Source organism: Callithrix jacchus, chromosome 22, assembly GCF_049354715.1.
Source record: "Callithrix jacchus isolate 240 chromosome 22, calJac240_pri, whole genome shotgun sequence".
In the NCBI taxonomy this organism is placed as follows: domain Eukaryota; kingdom Metazoa; phylum Chordata; class Mammalia; order Primates; family Cebidae; genus Callithrix; species Callithrix jacchus.
Genome location: NC_133523.1, coordinates 50384634 through 50412493, shown reverse-complemented (window position 1 = coordinate 50412493; position 27860 = coordinate 50384634). Strand labels below are relative to the sequence as shown.

Here is a 27860-nt window from a genome sequence, read left to right as displayed (position 1 = left end):
GTCTATCCACTACTTTGACTTTTTTTTTTTTTTAAGATGTCCATTGCAACTTCTTTTTTTTTTTCTTTCTTTTAACTACATCTGAAGTTTATTGTAACTTCTTTTTTTTTTTTTTTGAGACAGTCTTGCTCTGTCACCAGGCGCCAGGCTGGAGTGCAGAGGTACAATCTCGGCTCTCTGCAACGTCCGCCTCCTGGGTTCAAGCAATTCTCCTGCCTCAGCCTCCCGAGTAGCTGGGACTACAGGCGCGCGCCACCTGCTCAGCTAATTTTGTTTGTATTTTTTAGTAGAGGCGGGGTTTCACCATCTTGGCCAGGATGGTCTGGATTTCTTGACCTCGTGGTCTGCCCACCTCGACTTCCCAAAGTGCTGGGATTACAGGTGTGAGCCACCTCGGCTGGCCCCATTTCTTTTTTAAGGAAAGGATATTGCCGGGCGCGGTGGCTCAAGCCTGTAATCCCAGCACTTTGGGAGGCCGAGGAGGGTGGATCACGAGGTCAAGAGATCGAGACCATCCTGGTCAACATGGTGAAACCCCGTCTCTACTAAAATGCAAAAAATTAGCTGGGCATGGTGGCGCGCTCCTGTAATCCCAGCTACTCAGGAGGCTTAGGCAGAATTGCCTGAACCCAGGAGGCGGAGGTTGCGGTGAGCCGAGATTGCGCCATTGCACTCCAGCCTGGGTAACAAGAGCGAAACTCGGTCTCAAAAAAAAAAATAAATAAAAAATAAAGGATATCAACATTATGGATTCATTAATTTATTCAACAGAAATTTATTGGTTATTGCAAGTGTTCCACTTTCCCAACCACCTAGAATACTTTAGTGAACAAAACTGATAAATTCCATGCTCTGCTTAGCCTTACATTTTAATGAAGCAGGACAATAAATTGAAAGCCTAATCAGGAAATCATATCTTCTATTCTATGGAAATATACATCCTTGCATATGTATTTATACACATTACATCCGACCAGCAGCTTAGGAAGCTTTTGGTGTGGAGGGAACACTTGGCAGGCTAATTTTCTCATGAGTCCTCATATGGCGGTGGTACGTGGATGACTGGCGGTAGCTCCTCTTACAAAAGGGACACGTATAGGGCTTTTCTCCTGTGTGGATTCTCTCATGAGACTGCAAGTTGGTTTTGTGGCTGAAGGACTTTTCACACATGCGGCATGTGAAAGGCTTCTTTCCCGTGTGAATCATCTGATGCACGCGTAGGTCTGATGTCTGGAAGAAGCCTTTTTGACACTTAGGACAAACAAACGGCCTCTCATTCCTGTGTCTTCTCTGGTGAGCTAATAAGTGAGAGAGATACCTAAAGACCTTGGGGCATTCCTCACATCTGTATGATTTTCGAACTCCATGGGCTCCTTCCTGATGTACCCCACGAGTGTAGTTTCCCTCATTGCTTTGGTGGGTGGGGGCATACTCAGGGGAGGACTGCTCTGGCTTTGGGATAAACCCTGGTCCCATCTCCATAGGGACACCTTGAAAAGAGATTCCGTTTATGGACCCTTCCTGGGATCTAGCAGTGCCTAGCTCTCCTCCTCTTGAGTTCCCTGGATTCTCACAAGAAACACCTCCCTCTTCAGGCCTAGGACCATTCTCTTCCTGGATAATGATTAGGGAAGCTATTTGATTGCCTTGATTAGTAATATTTTTGTTTATTTGAGTAGTTTTCAAAGAACTGTTGCTGCCATCTTGTTCATCTTCATATCCTGTGAAAATAGACACTCATTGAAGTTGTACTCAAGAAGGAATCTGCATAGAACATCCCTCAGTTGTGCAGATTCACCTGACTCACCTTGTCCTGTTTCCAAGGAAGTATCTTGGGAAGTCTGGAAGGGTGTCCCCATGTTTGCTTCTCTTGGCGTTTTGGCAGACATTTGTTTTGTGAGGTGAACAATGACATCTTTTAAGGGCATATTCTCAGAAAACAGAGCTTCCTGTCCCTGCATGTGGACATGGACCTGTAATAAAAACCAGATCACTGTTGTATCTGAATCTGTTGTGTAACAGAAGATTTTTTGGAAAACTGGCCCTAACAGGCTCTCACAAGCTCCCTCAAGTATCGGCTACCACATACTTTTGTCCCATCCTTATCTCTGATGGTGTTATCCACAAGTCATATGGATATTGAATAAAGTCACATGGATGTTGAATTCGCCAATCCTGAATCATTTCCCCTAGGAAAAATTCAGGGTTAGTTTCTTGTGAGATTCTAGCATTATTTTTGTCAATGGATCAATACATGAGTTTGTTGTATGTGTGTGCATGTTCAAAGATACCTCATTTAATACATATTCTTTCATAAAGGAGAGCTCAGACAAATAAAAAAACCAATAAAGAAAAAAACACAAAAAAATACATATTCTTGATTAGTAAATTCTGAACTCAGAGGATCCAACACATGTATTATCACCATAATATCAACTTTCTTGCTCTTAGGAACACTAGACAGTATTTCAGCATTTTACTTCAGTGTCACTTTAAACAACAAAGTTATCAATAAAAAGCACAAGTGTGAAAATGTGCCACTAAATAGGCTGTGAAAAGGATACTTATTTACACTGTAAGAACCAAAATAGGAAGTGAGGTTGTGGCCTTGTTCAACCCCAACTGGAAACATGCATATCTGAAAATGACTGAGAAGATGCCTCAACTATTTATTTTACAAATAAATTTTAGCAATTTTAGAAATACGGGCTCTGAGAATAAGGATCTACTGTAATTGCTTCTTTAGAATGTCTTTCTTGATTAGGGCTACCTGACAGAAGAACCAGCTCTTGTCAAGACATTTCTTCCTCATCCTTGAGGTCTTCATTTAAATGTCACTTTCATGCCCATCTCACTTGAAGCCAAGGGAGGTGGATCGCTTAAGCCAAGAGTTCAACACTGGCCTAGCCAACACGTTGAAACCCTGTCTCTACTAAAAACACAAAATTAGCTGGGCTTGTTGGAGCATGCCTGGGATCCCAGCTACTCTGGAGGCGGAGGCACGAGAATGGTTTGAACCCAGGAGGCAGAGGTTGCAGTGAGCTGATACATTCCCCTGCACTCCAGCCTGTCCTACATAGTAACTCCGTCTCAAGAAAAAAAAAAAAAGCCAGGCCCAGTGGCTCTCGACTGTGATTCCAGCACTTTGGGAGGCCAACGCGGGTGGATCATGAGGTCAGGAGTTCAAGACCAGCCCGGCCAAGATAGTGTCTCTAGTAAAAATACAAAAATTAGCTGGATGTGGTGGCGCACCCCTGTAATCCCAGCTACTCAGGAGGCGGAGGCAGGAGAATCGCTTGAACCCGGAAGCCAGAGGTTGTAGTAAGTCAAGATTGCACCACTGCACTCCAGAGTGAGACTCTGTCTCAAGAAAAAAAAAAAAAAAGAAAAAAGAAAAAGAATTTCAATTTCTCGCAGTCTGGCATTATACAGACTAAAATTAATCAAACATCAATATGTTTGGCTTCTATATGTCCTATAGAATAAACAGATATATACCTTTTCTTTTTTCTTTTTTTTTTTTTTTTTTTTGAGACGGAGTTTCACTCTTGTTACCCAGGCTGGAGTGCAATGGTGCGATCTCGGCTCACCACAACCTCCTCCTCCTGGGTTCAGGCAATTCTCCTGCCTCAGCCTCCCGAGCAGCTGGGATTACAGGCACGCGCCACCGTGCCCAGCTAATTTTTTGTAATTTTAGTACAGACGGGGTTTCACCATGTTGACCAAGATGGTCTCGATCTGTTGACCTCGTGATCCACCCACTTCGGCCTCCCAAAGTGCTGGGATTACAGGCTTGAGCCACCACGCCCAGCCGCTTTTTTTTCTTGAGAACTTAGGACATTGAAGATTCTTTGTGTAAATGGTGGGAGCATGTGGGCTAACTAATAACTGGACATGCAATAGCTTCTCTGACTTCCAGACAACTCCATGTGACTATGATTTATTCCCTACTTTCCTTTGTCCCTTATCCCAACAATCAGAACCCTGTACTCACTAAGGCAGGTGGATTAATGCTGTCATCAGTCAGGTTTTCCATGAATCTCTCCAAGTTTTTGCCACTTGATTTCCACTTCTCTTTCACACTGGCCTTGTCGTTGCAGTAGCCACCAAGCATAAACTGCTCCAGGACTAATAGAGAAATAATTTCATCCTTACTGTGCTTTTCTGGTTGCAGCCATGAATGAAAGATCCTATGAAGTCTTTGCAATTCCTGCCTTGCGTGTGAATTATTGCTGTCTTGCAATGAATGGAGCACAGTTCTTGAGAACTCAGAAATCCCTTCTTCTGTCTGAGCAGTAGGTCTTTGGCTTTGTGGAAACTCTGAATTTCCTGATCTAAGATCATTCTCAGATGGTTCACATTGAAATAAGATTCTTTGATCTAAAGCCATTTTCATCAATTCTCAGAGAGACTTAATTTTGATGATTCAGTCTCTTGTCTCTCTGGGAACTGGTTTCAACAATTGGTGGATTCTTTAAAATGGCAAGCTAGAAATAGAAAAGAGATAAGTAATCAATTGCACCACTGGCGTAATTAAAGACAAACAAATCAACCAAAACATTAAGCCTAGATGATTTTACAGATGAATTCTACCAGACATTAAAAAGAAATATAATTGGCCCGGCGCCACAGCACATGCCTGTAGTCCCAGCTACTCAGGAGGCTGAGGCGGGAGAATTGCCTGAACCCAGGAGGCGGAGGTTGCGGTGAGCCAAGATCGCGCCATTGCACTCCAGCCTGGGTAACAAGAGCGAAACTCCGTCTCAAAAAAAAAAAAAAAAAAGAAAAAAGAAAAAATCCTTAATGTGATAAATATTTTACAAAGTAATTACAACAAAAATTATTATTAAAAGTTTTCTAGGCCGGGCGCAGTGGCTCAAGCCTGTAATCCCAGCACTTTGGGAGGCCGAGGCGGGTGGATCACGAGGTCAAGGGATCGAGACCATCCTGGTTCAACATGGTGAAACCCCGTCTCTACTAAAGATACAAAAAATTAGCTGGGCATGGTGGCGCGTGCCTGTAATCCCAGCTACTCGGGAGGCTGAGGCAGGAGAATTGCCTGAACCCAGGAGGCGGAGGTTGCGGTGAGCCGAGATCACGCCATTGCACTCCTCCAGCCTGGGTAACAAGAGCGAAACTCCGTCTCAAAAAAAAAAAAAAAAAAAAAAAAAGTTTTCTGCTTGAACTGCTATCTGTGTGAAACATTGGATTACTCCCTAATAAGTGAAATAAGGAAATAAACTATTTTAAACGTATTTATAGAGTCTTGATTTTTGTTTACAAAAAGTATTCAACAAATTTGATGGGAATGTAAATCAGTCAACCTCTCTGGAAAACAGTATGGAGATTTCCCAGAGAACAGAAAACAGAACTATCATTTGATACTGCAAACGGACCACTGGGTATCTACTCAAGAGAAGAAGTCATCATATAAAAAAGACACTGGCACTCGTATTTTGACTGCAGTGCTGCTCACAAGAGCAGAGTCATAGGAGCAGCCTAAGAGTGTCCCAGTGGTTGACTGGATCAAGAAAATGTGAAATACATACTATGGAATACTACGCAGCCGTAAAAGAATGAAATCAGTCCTTTGCAGCAACCATAGATGGAGCTGGGGGCAATTATCCTAAGTAAACTAACTCATGTTCTCGCTTATAAGTGGAAGCTAAACAGTAGTTACACATCAACATGGGATGGAAATAACAGACACTGGGGACTCTAATGGGGGGGGGATGGGAGGGAAATAGGTATTGAAAAATTATCCAATGGGTACAATGTTCACTATTTCAGTAATGGGTACACTGGAAGCCCAATTTCCACTAATATTAAAAATACTTTTATAACAAACATGCCCATGTACTCCCTGAATCTAAATAAAATAAAATATTCAACAAATATTAGCCTAGGTGAATTTAGTGAGGTGCCTATTACAATGCCATTATGCCAAAATGAACTCAATTTTTAAATATTTTGTTATCACAAGCGGTTATAATAATTAATAATAAAACTCTTCTCACTGTGGCTCATGCCTGTAATCCCAACACTCTGGGAGGTCAAGAGATCGGGACCATCCTGGTCAACATGGTGAAACCCCGTCTCTACTAAAAATACAAAAAAAGTATCTGGGCACGGTGGCGGGTGCCTGTAATCCCAGCTACTCGGGAGGCTGAGGCAGGAGAATTGCCTGAACCCAGGAGGCAGAGGTTGCGGTGAGCCGAGATCACGCCATTGCACTCCAGCCTGGGTAACAAGAGTGAAACTCCGTCTCAAAAAAAAAACCTAAGTGGCTTTCGCCTGTAATCCCAGTGCTTTGGGAGGCTGAGGTTAGCGTATCACTTGAGACCAGGAATTCAAGACCAGCCTGGCCAACATGGTGAAACCCCACCTCTACTAAAAATTCAAAAATTAGCCAGGTGTGGTGGCTTGCACTTGTAATCCCAGCTATTCAGGAGGCTGAGACATGAGAATCGCTTGAACCTGGGAGGTGGAGGTTGTGGTGAGCCGAGATCATGCCACTGTACTCCAGCTTAGGTGACATAACAAGACTCTTCCTCCAAAAAAAAAAAAATACTTATGGGCCGGGCGTGGTGGCTCACGCCTGTAATCCAAGCACTTTGGAGGCCAAGGCAGGCGGATCACCTGAGGTTGGGAGTTCAAGACCAGCCTCACCAACATGGTGAAACCCCATCTTTAAAAAACATAAATTAATTAAAAAAAAGATAATTGTGTGAGTTGATGAATATGTTAACTAGCTCGATCATTTTCCAATGTATACATATATAGAGAGAAAAATCACGTTGTACACCTTAAACATATACAATCTTTGTCAATTATACCTCAGTAAAGCTAGGGAAAACAAGAAAAAGAGAAAGAAGGGAATGAAATGGAAAAGACAAGCCGGAATCCATACAAACGACATCTTTCTCTGGCTGAAAACTTATTAGCCACAGACCTCTACAAGGCCACTAGCAGCTACACCTGCTGCGCTGTGAAAGGGTCCACTCCTCAGGAAACATTCTTGGCACCATTACTTTTGAACAGTTACCATTCCTTAGCACTTCCCTGCTTTAACCAAAGCTACAATTTTATGTTTATTTTTACTACCTGTTCTTTCCCACTGATGTTTAGAATTCAGAAGTAAATTGAGTTTGCATTGCTTGAAATTGATTTCTTTTCTTTTTTTTTTTTTTTTGAGACGGAGTTTCGCTCTTGTTGCCCAGGCTGGAGTGCAATGGTGCGATCTCGGCTCACCGCAACCTCCGCCTCCTGGGTTCAGGCAATTCTCCTGCCTCAGCCTCCTGAGTAGCTGGGATTACAGGCACGCGCCACCATGCCCAGCTAATTTTTTGTATTTTTAGTAGAGACGGGGTTTCACCATGTTGACCAGGATGGTCCCGATCTCTTGACCTTGTGATCCACCCGCCTCGGCCTCCCAAAGTGCTGGGATTACAGGCGTGAGCCACCACGCCCGGCTGAAATTGATTTCTAATCCCAAATCACATTACCTGGGCAACTACAGACACACCATTTGGAATGCTGAACGGATCAAGAATTTAATCCCTTTTCTGTTCATATATTATTGCCATTTTTGTGTTTTTTTTTCTTCAATTTTATATATGGTTAACATTTCAAAGATTTGTGCAATTTCGAAAAAACCAAATTTCATGCCATAAAATCAGAAAATGTGACTGCTTGGTAGGAGTAATACATGGGCACGCAAAAACCTAATTGATTTCTATTTATATTAATGTTATTTCCTGCTTTGTTCCTCTAATCTGGTCTGATTAGACCAGATCTGCCACCCTGATCGCATCAGTTAACGAGGCAGAGGTGATCTTGGTTTTAAAACCTCCTAGGAGAAAAGAGAATACATTTTTGCGTTTCCCTAATCCACTTATCATAATGCTTCCAGTCAACGTTTATAAAATGCTAATCTGCTCATGTCACGCTGGATTTTACACTCTGGATGGCTCCCCTTTGCCGTCAGGGAAAAGCGCGGAGTCCTTCCTTGTACCATAGGCTTTCCTGGGCTAGCTCCACAGTTCTCAAGGCCCATCTTAGGTGTTGTGGCTCGTTCTCTATATCCAGAGACACTGGTCTCTTTCTGTTGTTGTTTTCCTGTGAAACCCATGACTTCCCCTTCATTTCACCTCCCTCCAGGTTCTGTTTTTTTGGATTACCCATCCTTTCTCACTTGGAGACATGCACTCCGTCCCACACAGACAAGGCTGCGAAGTACTATGGCTTATTTCCCAGAACCTGGGAGTACAAAACAAGCCTACCGAACTTCTAGTCTGGAGTTTGGCATTTACAAAGTGTGTGACCCAGGCATGCTACCCATCAGGTCTGCGTCTGTGTCCTGGGGTTTATGATCTCTAATGACACCCAGTTACATACTTCATACAATGCAACAAAAAGGAATTATTAAACTGGGCACAGTGGCTCACATCTGTAATCCAAGCACTTTTGGAGGCCAAAAGTGGACGGATCACTGAAGGCCAGGAGTTTGAGACCACACCGGTTAACATGGCAAAACCCTGTCTCTACACAAAAAATAGAAAAATTAGCCTGGTGTGGTGGTGCGTGCCTGTGGTCCCAGCTACTCAGGAAGCTAAGGTGGAAGGGGGATCACTTGAGCCTGGGGAGGCTGAGGCTGCAGTGAGCTGTGATCTGGGCTACTAAACTTTAGCCTGGGTAACAGAGACCTTGTCTCAAAAAAAAAAAAAAAAAAAAAAGAAAGAATCACTAGAACATAAAGCCATACAACAGACTTTCCAAAGAGAAATCTTCGGTCATACACATTTCACAACATGAAGCCCTTCGGGGTCAGAGCTGTTGTAACAAAAGACCATTCCCTATGCTCCTAGGAGACCCCCGTATCTCTATACTTAGGACTTTTCCTGAAATAGCTATGCCTACACAGACACACTCAAAGAAACAAAACTGGGAATTTTCCTTCCGTTATGGAAACTTACCTCCTCCTTCATTGACCGGATAAGCCGAGGCTGAACACTGAGCTCATGGGTGACTGGCTTTCCACACTGGGTTTATCTGATGTAGCTTCCTAAGGCTGCTCCCTTTTATAGAGCCTGGGATCAGTGATTGACTTAAATATGTGATTGGATAAGACTTGCCTTTGATTGAATTACTGATGGAATCCTCATCCAGCCACAGCTGCAGGCTATATACCGTCACTGGTCCTGGATCAACAGATTATAAACAAACACATTAATATCTCTGCAGGCTAGGCGAGGCGGCTCACGCCTGTAATCCCAGCACTGTGGGAGGCCGAGGGAGGCACATCACTTTAGGTCACGAGTTCCAGACCAGCCTGGCTAATGTGGTGAAACCCTGTCTCTACTAAAAGTACAAAAATTAGCTGGGTGTGGTGGTGGGTGCCTGTAATCCCAGATACTTGAAAGGCTGAGGCAGAAGAATCCGTTGCACCCAGTAGGTGGAGGCTGCAGTGAGCTGAGATACCACCACTGCACTCCAGACTGGGAGAAAGAGCAAGACTTTGTTTAACAAACAAAAAATTGGCCGGGCGAGGTCGCTCACACCTGTAATCCTAGCACTTTGGGAGGCTGAGCGGGGTGGATCATGAGGTCAAGAAATGGAGACCATCCTGGCCAACATGGTGAAACCCCGTCTCTACTAAAAAATACAAAAATTAGCTGAGCATGATGGCACGTGCCTGTAGTCCCAGCTACTCGGGAGGCTGAGGCAGGAGAATTGCTTGAACCCGGGAGGTGGAGGTTGCAGTGAGCTGAGATCGCACCATTGCACTCCAGCCTGGCAACTGGCGACAGAGTGAGAATCTGTCTCAAAAACAAAACAAAACAAAAAACCCCTGCAGTCCTAGCCTGAGCAACAAAGCAAGACTCTGTCTCTACGAAAAATAACATAAAAAAATCTTATAAAAATAACCTAAGAAAACGTTAGCCAGGCTGGTCTGGAACTCATGACCTAAAGTGATCTGCCTACCTCGGCCTCCCACAGTGCTGGGATTACAGGCGTGAGCCGCCTCGCCTAGCCTGCAGAGATATTAATGTGTTTGTTTATGATCTATTGATCCAGGACCAGTGATGGTATACAGCCTGTAGCTGTGGCTGGATGAGGAGTCCATCAGTAATTCAATTAAAGGCAAGCATGTACCTTAGCTTGATGCTACAAACAAGCATGTACCTTAGCTTGTTTGAGCCAAGGAGTTCATGGCTTCCGTGGGTTATGACTGCCCCAATTAACTCCAGTCTGGGACACAGAAGGACACCCAGTCTCTAAGAAGCACGCACAAAAATATCTGCGGAAAAATGTAACAACATCCACATGAAATGAAAATATAAAGACAAATGTTAGTCTCACAAATTCTGGTCAAGTTTCACTATAAATTACTCATACAAACAGGACAAACTTTTGCTCACACTTTTAAGTTTTCAGAAATTTATGAATTACCAGGGTGGCAGAGGGCAAGGCTAATGCTCTGTCTCTTTCTGTGCCAATTCCAGGCTGATGAAACAGAGGGGGCTCCAGGACCCCAGAGAAGGAGTTCCTAACCCATCAAAGAGGTGACAGGGGCTGAGACTAGGTTATATCCGTGGAAAGGGAGAAATTGGTGCATGTTTTATATTGAGAAAGCGTATGATGTTTGATAGACTTAATGTGAGGCTTGAGGGAGAGGGAGGAGTTAAAATGGCAAGAAGCTCCTGGTCACCTAGTGTGGTGGAAGCTGTGCTGTCTTCCCTGCACTCTCCCTCCCCACTTTCCATCCTTAAATAGGCTGAGACTTTGGTGGAGTTGAGAATGTATCAAAAAGGTGAGAGCCAATTACAGCCATCATGTGTTTCATCTGCTTCATCAGGCATGTGGCCTCTTGGGGTTTAAATTTTCCCCCTATCACTGTTGGGTACAGAGTTTACATTTCCTGGTCCTTCGTTGATGAAATGTCTGCTTGACTTCCCCACAATGGGAATTACGTTCTGAATCCCCATATTGTAGGACTATGTATTGGTCCATTTCTCCAAGGAGTTTCATCTATGTGTACTCCATATAGAAACGTATCCCTGCTCCCATCAAGAGCTAATTTTTCAGCCGGCCGTGGTGGCTCACGCCTGTAATCCAAGCACTTTGGAGGCCAAGGCGGGCAGATCACCTGAGGTCAGGAGTTCAAGATGAGCCTGACCAACATGGTGAAACCCCATCTTTATTTAAAAAAAGAAGAAGAAAAAGGAAAGAAGAAGAAAGAAAAAGAAGAAGAAGAAAGAAGAAGAAGAAGAAGAAGAAGAAGAAGAAGAAGAAGAAGAAGAAGAAGAAGAAGAAGAAGGAGGAGGAGGAAGAAGAAGAAGGAGGAAGAAGAAGAAAAGAGAAGGAGAAGAAGAAGAAGAGGAGGAGGAGGAGGAGCTAATTTTCCACTGGTGCTTTAGGTCCTGTCACCAACTGTGTCATTATACCAACTGTGACAGTACCTAAAGCACCAATGGAAAATTGGCTCTTGATGGGAGCAGGGATAATTCTCTGCTACAACAATGAAAAATATAGCCGGGTGTGGTGGCACGTGCCTGTAGTCCCAGCTACTTGGGAGGCTGAGGTGGGAGGATCGCTTGAGCCCAGGAGTTCTGGGCTGTAGTGCGCTATGCCAATCAGGTGTCTGCACTAAATTCGACATCAATACGGTGACCTAACGGGAGCGGGGGTTAGGTTGCCTAAAGAGGGGTGAACCGGCCCAGGTCGGAAACGGAGCAGGTCAAAACTCATGCTGATCAGTAGTGGGATCGTGCCCACTATGAATAGCCACTGCACTCCAGCCTGGGCAACATAGCGAGTCCCTGTCTCTAAAAAAAAAAAAAAAAGAAAAGGAATGTAAAGATTTTGAGTACCACTGGAGGTCAGTTATCAATTTGTGGTGGGATGAAAGAATTTCCTGTCTGCGTCTACAGTCTCGAGGGGTTCCTTCAGCTCTGTAAGGAGCTGTAAGGAAAAGCTTTGGAGGCAAGCTGGCAATTTTTGTTTGGAGGAGGTTATTAATTTTTGAGTGGAGGTATAGAGCCAGCTGTGGGACATGCTGGTGTGTAACTGGGAGCAGTTAGACCTGGGATGTGATGATATCGGTAAGAGGAGTAACAGCATCAGGGATCATAATAACTACCCTTTAAGCAGCGAGGGCACATTTGACTCTGTTCTCAATGTTTTCTGTACATTAGCCCATTTCGACTACAACAGCTGTAAAGGAGATCCTAAACAACTGCATTTTCACATCAAAGTAACAGAGGCACAGAGAAGTTCAGTACCGGGGCCAGTGTTACACAGCCTGTAAGTTGCAGGAGTAGGATTTGATACCCGGCTCGAGTGGGACTCCAAATGCTACATTAAGGAAGCAAAGACCCTGGCCACTGTGTAAAGCCAGCAGCCTTCTAGGGAATGGGCTAATGGATGAGGAAGGGCAGGAGCAGGTGGATTTACCCTTGGGGAACCCAGATGTTAGAGGAAATGACTTGGTGGCACCCAAACTTAGGCATAGAATAAACAGGCACGAACATAATAAAAATAAATGTGAAAGCCACACAATAATTTGATAAAATGAGGATATCACAAAGATGATACATAATATAGAGACTTGTCAAAACTGTGTGCAATTTTATCAAATGCTTTTCTGACCAATTGGGAAGGTGAGTAGTGCTGTCTTTGGTGAAAACAGATGACATGCTTACATCCAGCATCAGCTCAGCTTGTGTCTGGTGAGTATACCTGCTCCAGCGTGAGTGAGGAAAATAACCCGTTTCCAAGAATACGAAGCCAGTTTGCCTCAGTACGTAGAAAATAATGATTTCAATTAGAATACAAAAAGAAAAAACTGGTAGGAAAATAAACAAAACTGTTTCTTTCTTTTTTTTTTTTTTTTTTTTGTTGAGACGGAGTTTCGCTCTTGTTACCCAGGCTGGAGTGCAATGGCGCGATCTCGGCTCACCACAACCTCCGCCTCCTGGGTTCAGGCAATTCTCCTGCCTCAGCCTCCCGAGTAGCTGGGATTACAGGCACGCGCCACCATGCCCAGCTAATTTTTTGTATTTTTAGTAGAGACGGGGTTTCACCATGTTGACCAGGATAGTCTCGATCTCTTGACCTCGTCATCCACCCGCCTTGGCCTCCCAAAGTGCTGGGATTACAGGCTTGAGCCACCGCGCCCGGCCATGAGACTCTGTTAAAAAAAAAAAAAAAAAAAAAAAGGCAAAGTAAAGAATAATCTTAGGTTGGGCATAGTGGCTCATGTCTGTAATGTCAACATTTTGGGAGGCCAAGGCAGGTGAATCACTTGAGGGCAGTAGTTCAAGACCAGCCTGGCCAACATAGTGAAACCCATCTCTACTAAAAATACAAAAATTAGCTGGGCGTGGTGGCTCGAGCCTGTAGTCCCAGTTACATGGGAGGCTAAGGCAGGAGAATCACTTGAACCCAGCAAGTGGAGGTTGCAGTGAGCCGAGATCGTGCCACTGCACTCTGTCCTGGGCAACGGAGTGAGACTCCCTCTCAAAAAACAAAAACAAACAAATCTCTCAGAGGTAAAAATATTTGTATATTTTTACAATCTTGAATAAGGTAAGTTGTTAATACGTATAACAGTGAAAAAAAGCATTTTTTTTTTTTTAAAGATGGGATTTCACCATGATGGCCAGGCTGGTCTTGAACTCCTGACCTCAGGTGATCCACCCACTTCAGCCTCCCAAAGTGCTAGGATTACAGGCATGAGCCACGGCGCCTGGCCAAAAAAAGGCAATTTTTAATAAAAATGAAATATTAATGAAAAATAATTGCAAATTGAAATCATCTAAATGAGATATTTAAATACATAGAATGTAAAAGATAAAGTTATCAATCACCTCGATATTGTTAATAGTCCTGTCCTGGCAAATGGCCTCATGCCTGATGTGTGGGGAATGGAGGTGGTTTAAGAGCCCCTTCATGGGAAGTCTGACTACAAATCGGGCAGACTTTTGTTAAACCTTCAGGGTTGGTTGTCATGGTGGGCGAGTGTAAGTTTTTAAAAACTGAAGTATGTGGCAATAACCCGCATGGAAGTGGTTGTGGATGTGGGAGGGAACAGAGTTCTTGAGATTTGGGCAACATGAGTTTGTTGTCAAGATAACATCAGCCTTCCCTCTGGGTAGCCCCAGTGTTAGTGTGGCTTGTTCCTCCTGGGTGTATGAGAAATGTGTGCTGGGAAAATGGGCAGCAGTGATGGGGTACTTTGGGCCACCTGCCAGGCTGCTGAGTCTGCCAAAAAGTTTCCCTTGGCGCTGAGCGTGGTGGCTCACGCCTGTAACCTCAGCACTTTGGGAGGCCAAGGTAGGTGGATCACCTGAGGTCAGGAGTTCAAGACCAGCCTGGCCAACATGGTGAAACCCTGTCTTTATTTTATTTATTTTTTGAGACAGAGTTTCGCTCTGTTACCCAGGCTGGAGTGCAATGGCACGATCTCGGCTCACCACAACCTCCGCCTCCTGGGTTCAGGCAATTCTCCTGCCTCAGCCTCCTGAGTAGCTGGGATTACAGGCACGCGCCACCGTGCCCAGCTAATTTTTTGTATTTTTAGTAGAGACGGGGTTTCACCATGTTGACCACGATGGTCTCGATCTCTTGACCTCGTGATCCACCCGCCTCGGCCTCCCAAAGTGCTGGGATTACAGGCGTGAGCCACCGTGCCCGGCCGAAACCCTGTCTTTAAAAAAAAAAAAAAAAAGTTTCCTTTGGTGACGGCATCTGTAGCTTTCTAGTGCTCCTTGCAATGGATAATGGTGGCCTCTAATGGTAGTTTAGCTGCCTCCAGCAACCTGTAGCAGTTTGCCATTTACCATGGGGGTCCCTTTGGTGGTAAGAAAACCTCTTTCCTGTGAGATTAAGGCTTGGAAGTGTAGAGTGTGGTATGCATACTTAGAGTCAGTGTAAATATTCACCCTTTTTCCTTTCGCTAGGGTGAGGGCCCTGTTTAGGTCAATTAATTCTGCCTGTTGGTGGGTGCTAAGGGATGGGAGAGAAGCTTGTTTTTGGCAATGATGGTGTAGTCTGCTGCAGGACATGGCTCTTTAAAAGAGCTTCCATCTCCTGGAGGTTGAAAAAATAATTTAAAAAGGCTGGGCACGGTGGCTCAAGCCTGTAATCCCAGCTACTCAGGAGGCTGAGGCAGGAGAATTGCCTGAACCCAGGAGGCGGAGGTTGCAGTGAGCCGAGATCACGCCATTGCACTCCAGCCTGGGTAACAAGAGTGAAACTCCGTCTCAAACAAAAAAAGAAAAAGAGTAAAAAATAAATAAAATAAAAAGCTCCCATCAATGAACCACGTGGGTATCCTCTGTAAGGTCTCTGATATGTGTCGGAAAGGGGAGGAAAGGGAATCTAAAAGGTCCGAGCAGGAGTAAAAGAGTTCAGAATCAGAGATGCTTACAGGGAAGGCTGGGACTACAGGCTCTTTTGTTACCCAGGCTGGAGTGCAATGACGTGATCTCGGCTCAGCACAACCTCCGCCTCCTGGGTTCAAGCAATTCTCCTGCCTCAGCCTCCTGAGTAGCTGGGATTACAGGCATGCGCCACCATGCCCAGCTAACTTTTTGTATTTTTCGTAGAGACGGGGTTTCACCATGTTAACCAGGGTGGTCTCGATCTCTTGCTCGTGATCCACCCGCCTCGGCCTCCCAAAGTGCTGGGATTACAGGCATGAGCCACTGCACGCGGCCCAATTTGGCCATTTCTTAATAAGTCAAACATTCACTTATCCTGTCTCAGGCACTGCACAAGAGAAGTGAAAAACTATATATATGAAGAATTGTACGTTTATAGCAGCTTTATTTGCAATAGCCAAAACTAGATATAACCTAAATGCTCATAAAGAAATGGATAACAAATAGTATATCCATAAAAAATGTACCATTCAGCAACAGTGATCAACTCATATAAGCTTCATTGAAGAATCTCAAAATAATTATGCATCATGAATGAAACTGGAGAAGAAAAGACATTTTAGAAATCAAATCATAGAAAATCATGGAAAATACAAGCAAACCTATTATAAATGAAGGTATAAATCAGTGGTTGCCTTGAGAGCCAGAGAGGGGAGGGAGAGATTAGAAGGCCTGAGGTATACCAGAGGTGACCGATATGTTTATTGTAATAATGACGACATAATGTGTTTTTGACTAGGTCTGGTAACCTTACGTTAACTCTCTTTCCTGATGACCTTGGAGGGACACCTTGCCTCAGTGGGCAGCAAACATTGGTAATCAATGAAACTGACTTGAATTTATTCACAGGATGATGGTAGGTTACAAAGCCACATTCCTGGAAGGACACCTCCCACCCCTTTTTTCTATGCTTGTTTTCCGGACCTGTGCAGCAATGGCCTTGAGGTGGGCATCCCAGAAGGGCTATTGGAATACACAAAACCTTTAGATTGTCATTTTTGACAGTCACCTCAGCTACAAAAAGGACACAAGCCTGGGAATTCTGAGAATGTCTGTACTCACTGACCCTGCAAAATTACTAGAACATATTACAAGGGGAACATTCCACCTAGTTCGCTGCTGTCTCCATCAGTCCCTACTAATCCACATCATTGGTTTCCGTACTGATTATGGTTCCCCCATTTTACAGAGACAGTCGCCGACTAAACTGTACTGGGGCACTTGGCTCCTTGGAAGGACCTGGGGTAGACTGCCTCAACAGTGCTGGTCATTATAATGACCCCTGTGGACAAGAACCAAAGTTATCTTGTTCCCAGAAGCACTGGCGTTTGTCACAACAATTTCCCACTTCCTCAGGGTGTCCTTTGAGCCCACAATAAAATCCTGGCATCCAGTCCACAAATTAAGACGTAAAACCCTGCAGTATTTCCTAGGGAGCCTTGGGTAATAATTCAGATTCAAATTAGGCAAAAGCTGGAAAGACAGCTGTATTTTTCTATTATGCTGTTGCCTCCGAGGCATACAAATAATGTGACAACTCCCCCTCCAAAGGTGTTTCCTCTAAAGCTGGCAGGGCCTAGTTCTGTTTTGGAACTACCTCAACAGTGAATAACACACCAACGTAAAGGTAGCTTACTTAATAATGCCTTTATTATTGTAAAAAACAAAGCACGGTGACGTAAGCAGTTCCCAAGCTGGTGACTTAGAGGCTGGAAAAAAAAATCCATGGATGTGTCACACGAAACCAACATTGTCCTGAAAAAGATCGTCCTTCTTGGCAAGCTGCCAACAACACTCATACTGGGTTTTCTGGCACAAAGCTGAGTCAAAGTATCTAACTTCTCAGACAGGAAGACTCAGACTATTCATGATTTCTGCTAGCAAATGGGGAGAAATACAAGTCTGCTTTTTTGAGGAGGTTAAGGTGATAAATCATGCACACTGTGTGGACCTCATAGGTGGTAGACGTGATATGGCTTCTGTCTCAGAAACTGTCAGTGACATAAATGGCAGGTGAGAAAGTGTAACACCTTCTAAATGGTAGATCAGAAAGTATAACACGTACCTGGAACTTAAGGGGAATCTGCCCACTGTGTATATTCAGATGTTGAGGCTTCCAATTCAGGTACACGTTTCTCTCAAAAAACAGATGTACTCTTCCAGTAAAATTACACTAAAAGAAAACTGCATATTCTCGGTTCAGCTACGGCGTTTCCCCAGTGTGAACTCTCTGGTGTTGAATGAGAACAGATTTGCAACCAAAGGATTTCCCACATTCACTGCACTGATAAGGCCTTTTTCCAGTGTGTACTCTCCGGTGTTGAATGAGGCTAGAGCTCTGGCTAAAGGATTTCCCACATTCACTGCACTCATAAGGCCTTTCTCCAGTGTGAACTCTCAGGTGTTTAATGAGGTTAGATTTACAGCTAAAGGATTTGCTACATTCACTGCACTCAACAGGCCTTTCTCCAGTGTGAACTCTCTGGTGGTTCTTAAGGTTGGAACTATGGCTAAAGGATTTCCCACATTCCCCACACACATAGGGCCTTTCCCCTGTGTGGACCTTCCGATGTGAACTGAAGCTGGAGCTCTGCTTAAATGATTTCCCACATTTACTGCATTCATAGGGTCTTTCTCCAGTGTGAAGTCTCCGGTGGTGAATGAGGCTGGAGCTTCGGCTAAAGGATTTTCCACATTCATTGCACTCGTGAGGCCTTTCTCCAGTGTGAACTCTCTGGTGGTAAATGAGGCTGAAGTTTTGGCTAAAAGATTTCCCACATTCGCTGCATTCATAAGGCCTTTCGCCAGTGTGAACTCTGTGATGCTGCATGAGGTTAGACCGTTGGCTAAAAGATTTCCCACATTCCCCACATTCATAAGGCCTTTCTCCAGTGTGGACTTTCCTATGGCTATTGAGGCTATAGATCTGACTGAAGGATTTCCCACATTCAGGGCACTCAAAAGGCCTTTCTCCAGTGTGAACTCTCTGATGTATAATGAAACTGGAGTAGTAGGTAAAGAATTTTCCACATTCATTGCATTCATAAGGCCTTTCTTCACTGTGGACTTTCTGGTGCTGAATAAGGTTACATCTTCGTGTACATGCTTTCCCACATTTGTTGCACTCAAAAAGCCCTTCTCTGGTGAGGATTCTCTGGTCCTGAACAAGGGTGTCTGTGTGGCTAAAGGCTTTATTGCATTTTCCCCAGTTGTGATGATTTTTTCCACTGTCAAAGGCCACCCCACACTTGTTACTGTTATTTGGCTTCTCCGCTGTTTGAGCGGCCTCTAGATGGAGAAACCTCACGTTGGCCAGGAAGCCTTTCTCAAACTCCCTGCAGGGGAAGGGCTTCTCTGACACATGGAGTGTGCAGCTCTGTGTAAATGAGGCTGTGTCCACATAACTTCTGAAAGGTGCTTCTTTAATGTGCTGCCTCTGGTGCTGCTGAAGATCTGCACTGATGTACAATTGTTCTCCACAGGTGTGGCGTTTCTGCCCACAGTTTGTTCCTTGGTGTTCGGCCAAGTGCAAAATATCTCTCAAGACCAAGCCACATATCTCACAGGAGTAGGCATTCTGAGAAGATGAACCTTCTTTGGAAGTTCTGAACTGTGGCGCTCCTTTTAAAGAAATTCTCTGTAGAACGTCTGTACCCACTGATGAGGAAGGTGCTTCCTCATGCTCCAATCCACACCAATAACCTAAAAGTAAAGAGGTCATGGTGAAGTACATGTTATCTTTATTAGGAGGAGGAAATGAAACCTCAAATCCATATCAACGATAGCAAAGAACCAGTAACATGGGGCTATTCTCAGGAAAAGTGAGTTGGGGGTCAGGTTGAGGAAGCAGCTGTTGTGCATGACTGGTCCCTAAGTTCACTGAATAGGGTAGGGTAGGCCCTACCAGGTACAGTGCACAAGGATAAGGTATAGCCCAGAATTAAGAGGCGTGTTGTACAATGAATTCCTCTGATAACAGCTTTTAGTGAGATCATATCTGCTGGTGACAAGTGATGCTGTGAAGTGTATGTCCAGACCCAGGAAAATCTCACTGGGACAGTAACTGGTGTTCAGGGACTATTAAGGGAGATATGCACCCGTCAGGACCCAATAATATTAGAGAATGCTACAGAAGGAACACTGTGAAGAACAGGCGGGATAGAGTCCAGAGAAGTGAGGATTAGCCCTAGCTACAAGACAAAATAAAAATGACATGTGGTAGAAATAACAAGTTTGTAAACTGTTAAGAATGAAGACTAGCTGGGCGTGGTGGCTCACGCCTGTAATCCCAGCACTTTGGGAGGCCGAGGCAGGTGGATCACGAGGTCAAGAGATCGAGACCATCCTGGTCAACAAGGTGAAACCCCGTCTCCACTAAAAATACAAAAATTAGCTGAGCACGGTGGCCCGCGCCTGTCGTCCCAGCTACTTGGGAGGCTGAGGCAGGAGAACTGCCTGAACCCAAGAGGCGGAGGTTGCGGTAGGAGATCGCGCCATTGCACTCCAGCCTGGGTAACAAGAGCGAAACTCTGTCTCAAAAAAAAAAAGAATGAAGACGACAAGGTCGAATCGAGGTGTTTCCGGCAATGGCATCAAAACAAGTCAAACAGGACAGGTTCCTGGTGCAATTCAAACACAGACCTGATAACATGCCTTTTCCCAAGTGCCATTCATCTGGGTCAGGCCCTCTCTAATCCCGTCTTGCTGAGTCTGGAGTCACGAACATCCTGTGAAGAACAGAGGACACTTCCCCTAGCCCTAGTTGAGCAACTACATGAGACTAGGATGATGTAAGTCCTAAGGGAAAGACAGGACACGTAAGCAAGTAACACCGGCCCAGAACAACTCAGCACAAAAAAAGAACACAGTAAAGTTAAATTAGTTAAGTTTGCGGCCAGGCGCAGTGGCTCACACCTGTACCCAGCACTTTGGGAGACCGAGGTGGGTGGATCACCTGAGGTCAGGAGTTCAAGGACAGCCTGGTCAACATAATGAAATCACCTCTATTAAAAATACAAAAACTAGCCAGGTGTGGTGGTGTGTGCCCATAACCCCAGCTACTTGGGAGGCCAAGGCAGGAGAATTGCTTGAACTCACAAAGCGAGGTTTCAGTGAGCCAAGACCACACCACTGCACTCCAGCCTAGGAGACAGAGCAAGACTCCATCTCAAAACAAACAAACAAACGAACAAACAAAAAACATTTACAGACCTTAATGAAAAGTCCTGGACCTGATGGCTTCACAGATGAATTCTACCAATCTTAACTAACACATAACCTTTTCAAAATCTCTCAAAAACTGTAGCGCACACACTTCTAACTCATTCTATATGGCCAGCATTACCCTGATTCCAAATGGCACGAAGATAGTATAAGAAAAGAAAGCTACAGGGCCAGGTGCGGTGGCTCATGCCTGTAATTCTAGTACTTTGGGAGGCTGAGGAGGGCAGATAACGAGCTTAGGCGTTCGAGAGCAGTCTGACCAACATGATGAAACCCCATCTGTACTAAAAATACAAAAAAAATTAGCTGGGCATGATGGTGCACACCTGTAATCCCAGCTACTCTGGAGGCTAAGGCAGGAAAATCACTTGAACCTTGGAAGCTGAGGTTGCAATGAGCCAAGATCGTACCACTGCAATCCAGCCTGGGTGACTGAGAGAGATTGTCTCAAAAAAAAAATAAAGAAAGGCCAGGTGTGGTGGCTCATGCCTGTAATCCCAGCGCTTTGGGAGGCCGAGGCGGGTGGATCACGAGGTCAAGAGATCGAGACCATCCTGGTCAACGTGGTCAAACCCCGTCTCTATTAAAAATACAAAAAATTAGCTGGGCATGGTGGTGTGTGCCTGTAATCCCAGCTACTCAGGAGGCTGAGGCAGGAGAATTGCCTGAACCCAGGAGGCGGAGGTTGCGGTGAGCCGAGATCGCGCTATTGCACTCCAGCCTGGGTAACAAGAGCAAAACTCCATATCAAAAAAAAAAGAAAAAAAGAAAACATAGAAAGCTACAGACCAATATCCTTGATGATTATTAACGCAAAGCCATCAATCAAATACTAGTAAATTGAATTCAAGAGCATATTGAAAGGATTTTGTACTAAGAACAACTAGAATTTATTTCTGGAATGCAAGGATAGTTCAACAAACAGATACTGATCGAAGTGGTGGCTTGCACCTGTCATCCCAGCTACTTGGGATTCTGAGGCAGGAGGATCGCTCGAGGCCAGGAGCTTAAGACCAACCTGTGTAACACAGTAAGACCCCATCTTTAAAAACATTAAAACAGTCACCTCAGCTGATACACTAAAAGCATTAGACAATATGCGACACTTTTTTTTGTGAGGAAAACACTCATGAAAACAGGAATAGGGTGAATTTACCTAAACATAATAAAAGTCATATGCAAAAACAAAACAAAACCCACAGCTAAAATTATACTCAACAATGAAAGACTGAAAGGTTTTCCTCTAAGAGAAGGAACAACATAAGGATGCCCACTTTTAGCACTTCTGTTCAATGCAGCGATTAGGCAAGAAAAAGAAAGAAAAGGGACCAAAATGGGAAAGAGGAATGAAATTATCCCTGTTCACAGATGATAAACATGAAATACCATAAAGATTCCACCAAAAAACTGTTACAATAAACAAACTCAGCAAATAGAAGAATACAAATACAACATGCAAAAATCAGTGACATTTCTATACATTAATGATGAACAATTTGGAAAGTATACAGTTCCACTTACAATTACATCAAAAAGAATAAAACATTAAAGATTAACTTACCCAAACAAGTTAAAGCCTTGTGCACTGGAAACTACAAAATATTGCTAAAATGAGGGCTGAGTGTGGTGGCTCACACCTGTGATCTCAGCACTTTTGGAGGTCAAAGCGGGCAAATCATGAGGTCAGGAGTTCAAGACCAGCCTGACCAACATGGTGAAACCCTGTCCCTACAAAAAATACAAAAATCAGCTGGGCATGGTGGCACATGCCTGTAATCCCAGCTACTCAGGAGGCTGAGGCAGGAGAATTGCTTGAACCCGGGAGGTGGAGGTTGCAGTGAACAGAGATTGTGCCACTGCATTCCAGACTGGGTAACAGAGTGAGACTCCATCTCAAAAATAAAATAAAATAAGATTGCTAAAATTAATTAAAGAAAACATTAATAAATGAAAATACATTACGTGCATGTTCATGGACTAGAGGGCTCAATATTGTTGCAATGTCTATACTAGTCAAAGTAATCTATAGAAAAGATGATACCTATCAAAATCCAAATGACATAATTTTGCAGAAATAGAAAAATCCATCCTAAAATTTATGTGAAATATCAAGAGACACAGAATAGCTAAAACAATCTTGAAAAAGATGGAAGTTGGAAGACTCATACTTTGTAATTTCAAAACTTATTGCAAAGCTATGGAAATTAAAACAGTGTGTTAGTCCCATAAAGATATACATATAGACCAATGGACTAGAAGAAACCCCAGTAATAAACCCTCAAATATCTGGCCAAATGATTTTTTAACAGAACGTCAAGACCACTCAATGGGGAAAGAAGACAGATTTTTCTTTTATTTTTTTGAGATGGAGTCTTGCTCTGTCACCAGGTTGGAATGCAGTGGTGTGATCTTGGCTCACTGCAACCTCTGCCTCTTGGGTTCAAGCAATTCTCCTGCCTCAACCTTCAGAGTAGCTGGGTTTACAGGCGCACGCCACCATGCCCAGCTAATTTTTGAATTTTTAGTAGAGACGGGGTTTCACCATGTTGGCCAGGATGGTCTCGATCTCTTGACCTCATGATCCGCCTGCCTCAGCCTACCAAAGAGCTGGGTTTACAGGCGTGAGCCACCGCACCCGGCGAAGACAGATTTTTCAACATATGCTAGGAAAACTGGGTATCTACATGTGAAAGAATGAAGTTGGACCCCTAGCTGACATCACATATGAAAGTTAATTCAGAATGAATCAAAGATCTGAATGTAAGCACTAAAACCATAAAACTCTTAGAAGAACACAAGGTAAAAGCTTCATGACATTGGACCTGTCAATGATTCCTTGGATATGATATAAAAAGCACAGACTTTTAATATCATATACAAGTAAAAGTAAAGCAGTAAAACTGAATTCATCAAAATGAGAAACGTGTGCATCAAAGGATCCTATCAACACACTAAAAAGGCAACCCACAGAATAAGAGAAAACATTTACAAATCACACATCTGATAAGGGAATATGCGGAACACACAGATCACTCTTACAGCTCAATAAAAAGTTATACTTATATTGATAATTAATAAAACCCAATTTAAAAACAGGCAAAGGACTTGAATAAACAGTATCATTCAAAGATATACAAACAGCCAATCAGCATATGAACAGATGCTCAGTATCAGTAACCTGCAAATCACCACAATGAGGTACCACTTCACAGCAATTTGGATGACCTATCTGTACACCCATGTTCACAGTAACATGATACACAGCGGCCAGAAGGTGAAAACCACCTGTGTGTACTGATGAAGAAATGGATAAACAAGCTGTAATACATATAAAAGAATATTATTCAGCCTTGAAAAGAAGCAATTCTGATACATGTTACAACATGGATGAACCCTCAAGATATTATGCTAAGTGAAGTAAGCCAGGAAGAAAAGAACAAATACTGTGTGATCCCACTCATATGACGTACTTAAAATAGACAAATTCATACCGACCAAAAGTAAAATGGTGGCTGCCAGGGGATGGGAGGAGTATTGTTTCATGGGTACAAAGTTTCAGTTTTATAAGATGAAAAACTTCTCCTACAGAAGGATGGTGATGACTGCACAACAATGTGAATGCACTAAACCCAAGTGAACTGCGTACTTAAAAATGATTAAAACGGTAAATTTTATTATATGTATTTTACAGCTGGGTGCGGTGGCTCACGCCTGTAATCCCAGCACTTTGGGAGGCCGAGGAGGGTGGATCACGACGTCAAGAGATCGAGACCATCCTGGTCAACATGGTGAAACCCCGTCTCTACTAAAAATACAAAAAATTAGCTGGGCATGGTGGCTCGTGCCTGTAATCCCAGCTACTCAGGAGGCTGAGGCAGGAGAATTGCCTGAACCCAGAAGGCGGAGGCTGTGGTGAGCCAAGATTGCGCCATTGCACTCCAGCCTGGGTAACAAAAGCGAAAACTCCGTCTCAAAAATATATATATATATTATATATAATCAAAAAAATATATATATATTTACAATTAAAAACAAACAAATACACCTTGGAGGAGGTTTCTATAAGAACAGTCTGTGTAAATAGTGACAATGACAGTAACTACATTTCATGTCACAGTCAAGCACAAATGTCAGGTACGCAAAGCGTGGGAAACCTGGGTGCCACAGAACTAGAAAGTCACCAGACAGGGAGAAGGCAAGTCAGGGGGGATCTATTAGGTTTACTTTAAGACTACTAATTCCAAATCCTTACCCAAGACACTTTTGGGCTGGGACGATAAGGGAAGTAGGCTTGCGCTCAGTCCATAACATCCACCCGGGGAACTGGGGAAGGAAGCAGAGGACAGAGCTGCTCCTGAGGAAAGAAACACAGATCCTAGTCCAGGGCACAAGGGTTGAGTATGAGGGCCTTACCCAGGGAGGACGTAAGTACAAAGTTCTCCAGCATCACATCGAAGTACAGGTGTTTCTGAGTCTCATCAAGGAGATCCCATTCCTCCCAGGAGAAGTACACAGCCACATCTTCAAAGGTCACACTTCCCTGGCATAATAGGGATTGATGAAACCATGAACAGTCTCACTTTGGAAGACTCAAAATCCATGTCCCCACACCTTCTCCTCCCAAGCTCCCCAAGTCAGAAGAGACATCAGATCTTGGTGTCATTGATCCCTGCTATCTCTTCACATTCCCATTGGTCACTGTGTTTTCCACTCTGCGTCCTATCAACACTTGCATTAGATAAACCTCCCTCCTCTGATCACAAACTCCAACTTCCTCACAACAGATGCCAAACTTCACAGAAATAAAGGAAACCTGCAGTTCCCTGAACCAGCTCAGCCTCATCTCCAAGGAGTTCCAAAAGCTGGTTCCTACCTGTTCCTATCATAAGCTTTCACACCTCTTTCCATTGGCTGCCCCAGATGGAAACACTGGCCTGGACTCAGGACCCTGAGCTCAGAATTCTCCAGGGTTCCCAAATGAACGGCTGAGAGAATGGTAGGCGAGTCCCATGACAACACAAATCTAAAGAAAATACCTGTGTTTGGGGAGGGAGGGACATTCCAGACCAGTGAGGGGGTGAGCTACCTCCACTTACCTATGTAGGTTCCGAAAGCACCTCTGTAGCTATGGGAACATGTGGAAAGACGCAAGCTTCAGAGGAATGTGATCATGGCAGTGCTCCATGGACACAGGCCTTCCCTGTACCCTTGTCGCATGCCCAGAGCCATGTCAGTTAACTTTGGGTTGACTGTCTAACCTGTGTGCCTCAGTCCTTAGTGCTGCCTCTTACCAGTTTTTGTGGCGTTAGAAAGATACTCAACCACCCTCTGCCTCAGCGTTCTCATCCATCTCTACAGTCTTTTCTTCCACTGAACAGCCTGCAGAGGATTTTTCAAATCCTAACTCAGATGGTATCGCCCGTTTGCCCAACCTCTCTATTGCTCCCGCGGCCTTAAGAATAAAGGTAGAACGATTTATAGTCCTTTGGATATATACCCAGTAATGGGATTGCTGGGTCAAATGGAATTTCTGTTCTCACTCATAGGTGGGTGTTGAACAATGAGAACACATGGACACAGGGAGGGGAGTACTACACACTGGGGTCTGTTGTGGGGAATAGGGGAGGGACAGCGCGGGGGTGGGGAGAGATAGCAGGGGGAGAAATGCCAGATAGAGGTGAAGGGGAGGAAGGCAGCAAATCACACAGCCACGTGTGTACCTAGGCAACTATCTTGCATGGTCTTCACATGTACCCCCAAAACCTAAAATGCAATTAAAAAAAAAAAACATATTCAAAAAAATCTTTCATTAAATAGAAAAAAAAAAAAAAAAAAGAATAAAGGTAGATCTCTCTGAAACGCTGTTCCCTGCAGTAACGACGTGGAGTCCAGGTTCCTGAATGGCCCCTTCTCGGTCGCCCGTCTAAGATCTGGACGCGCCGGTCCTATCCCTTGTCCCCCTGCCCACCACATCGGGTGTCAGAAACAGGGGCCCCACCCGCGAGCCTCAGTGTCCCCGACCCTGAGCTACACAGACGTGAACAGGTGCCCCTCACTTGGGACTTAAGCGTATCGGTCGGGGGAGGCCCGGAGGTCGCTGAGCTCACCGGAGCTGGGTCCGTCAGTGCGGTCGCCATCCGGGTCGGCGGGCGACCGGGCGGGAACCCGAGCACCGCTAACCCGAGGCCGGCCTCGCGGGCGGCTCTGCCCCCGAGTCTCAGACCTGACTCTCGCGCCTTCATTGTCCGTCACTTCGGTCCTGAAGCGGCGCACCAGAGCGGTTGACGGATAGAACGGAACGGAGGGCAGCCAAAATGACCGCTGCGAAGACGCCAGCAGTCCTGCTGCGAGGGGTACGCCCACCCGGAAATGTCTCTGTCTTGGACTTACGTTGGATCAACGTACTGCCGCTCCACGCAAGGCTTTCTGGGTAATGTAGTCTCCTTCATGCTGCGGCGGAAGGGGCCCCGCGAGCAGGCGGCTGGGAGAGCTGGGAAGCTGCGTCTCCCGCCCTCCAGGGCGCCTGAGGCGCTTCGGGTTTTGAGGTCTTGAGTAGGCTGACGTTTGAACAGCACAGGTTTGAACTGTGCTGAGGTACAAATCTAACAAAATATGCACAAGATCTATATGAGAAAAACTACAAGACTCTGATGGAATTAATAGAAAATGAACTAAATTAATGGAGAGACATTCATATTTATACATAGGATGACTTGCCAACTTGATCTACAGATTCAGGCAATCCCAATCGAAATCCCAGCAAGTTAGTGAATACTGACAACGTGATTTTAAACTTTATATGGAGGCCGGACGCGGTGGCTCAAGCCTGTAATCCCAGCACTTTGGGAGGCCGAGGAGGGTGGATCACGAGGTCAAGAGATCGAGACCATCCTGGTCAACATGGTGAAACCCCGTCTCTACTAAAAATACAAAAAATTAGCTGGGCATGGTGGCGCGTGCCTGTAATCCCAGCTACTCAGGAGGCTGAGGCAGGAGAATTGCCTGAACCCAGGAGGCGGAGGTTGCGGTGAGCCGAGATCGCGCCATTGCACTCCAGCCTGGGTAACAAGAGCAAAACTCCGTCTCAAAAAAAAAAAAAAAAAAAAAAAAGAAAGAAAAAGAAAAGTAACCATTTTTTAAACGTTTATTTTTATATTATTCAAAGGATAATTTGACCAACAAATGTGAACT

At 44.5% G+C, this 27860-nt stretch overlaps 2 protein-coding genes across 6 annotated transcripts; both read right to left on the bottom strand.

Annotated features, from left to right (window-relative positions):
• Nucleotides 1-744: 744 nt before the first annotated feature.
• ZSCAN4 (zinc finger and SCAN domain containing 4) lies at nucleotides 745-25165 on the bottom strand. Of its 3 annotated transcripts, XM_078361007.1 has the most exons (6): nucleotides 17512-17661; nucleotides 10186-10300; nucleotides 8976-9200; nucleotides 3995-4487; nucleotides 1808-1973; nucleotides 745-1721 (listed from the first exon to the last, which is right to left on the bottom strand). In XM_078361007.1, exons 4-6 carry the CDS (start codon nucleotides 4394-4396, stop codon nucleotides 982-984), a joined length of 1308 nt encoding a protein of 435 aa, XP_078217133.1. In that variant the 5' UTR covers nucleotides 4397-4487; nucleotides 8976-9200; nucleotides 10186-10300; nucleotides 17512-17661; the 3' UTR covers nucleotides 745-981. The 3 variants fall into 3 exon arrangements, with proteins under 3 accessions (XP_078217133.1, XP_035142712.3, XP_035142714.3); XM_035286821.3 differs by lacking the exons at nucleotides 8976-9200; nucleotides 10186-10300; nucleotides 17512-17661 and adding an exon at nucleotides 25083-25165; XM_035286823.3 differs by lacking the exons at nucleotides 8976-9200; nucleotides 10186-10300 and having other exon boundaries at nucleotides 17512-18220.
• On the bottom strand, nucleotides 17079-27043 carry LOC103790123 (uncharacterized). Of its 3 annotated transcripts, none has more exons than XM_008988779.6 (3): nucleotides 26777-27043; nucleotides 25083-25209; nucleotides 17079-19148 (listed from the first exon to the last, which is right to left on the bottom strand). In XM_008988779.6, the coding sequence occupies exons 1-3, from the start codon at nucleotides 26909-26911 to the stop codon at nucleotides 17650-17652; spliced, it is 1761 nt and encodes a 586-aa protein (XP_008987027.1). In that variant the 5' UTR covers nucleotides 26912-27043; the 3' UTR covers nucleotides 17079-17649. The 3 variants fall into 3 exon arrangements, with proteins under 3 accessions (XP_008987027.1, XP_078217109.1, XP_078217110.1); XM_078360983.1 differs by lacking the exon at nucleotides 26777-27043 and adding an exon at nucleotides 20088-20243 and having other exon boundaries at nucleotides 25083-25165; XM_078360984.1 differs by lacking the exons at nucleotides 25083-25209; nucleotides 26777-27043 and adding exons at nucleotides 20088-20173; nucleotides 24922-25001.
• Nucleotides 27044-27860: the final 817 nt, after the last annotated feature.

Excerpts from the sequence above, each read along its gene's own strand:
- ZSCAN4 (XM_035286821.3), bottom strand. The coding sequence starts at position 4,396 with ATGAAAATGGCTTTAGATCAAAGAATCTTATTTCAATGTGAACCATCT. Across the intron at positions 1,974-3,994 it reads GCATTAATCCACCTGCCTTA|GTCCATGTCCACATGCAGGG; the intron begins GTGAGTACAGGG and ends TTTTTATTACAG. Across the intron at positions 1,722-1,807 it reads TTCCTTGGAAACAGGACAAG|GATATGAAGATGAACAAGAT; the intron begins GTGAGTCAGGTG and ends CTATTTTCACAG.
- LOC103790123 (XM_008988779.6), bottom strand. The coding sequence starts at position 26,911 with ATGAAGGCGCGAGAGTCAGGTCTGAGACTCGGGGGCAGAGCCGCCCGC. Across the intron at positions 25,210-26,776 it reads CACTGACGGACCCAGCTCCG|GGAAGTGTGACCTTTGAAGA; the intron begins GTGAGCTCAGCG and ends CTATTATGCCAG. Across the intron at positions 19,149-25,082 it reads TGTACTTACGTCCTCCCTGG|GTTATTGGTGTGGATTGGAG; the intron begins GTAAGGCCCTCA and ends CTTTACTTTTAG.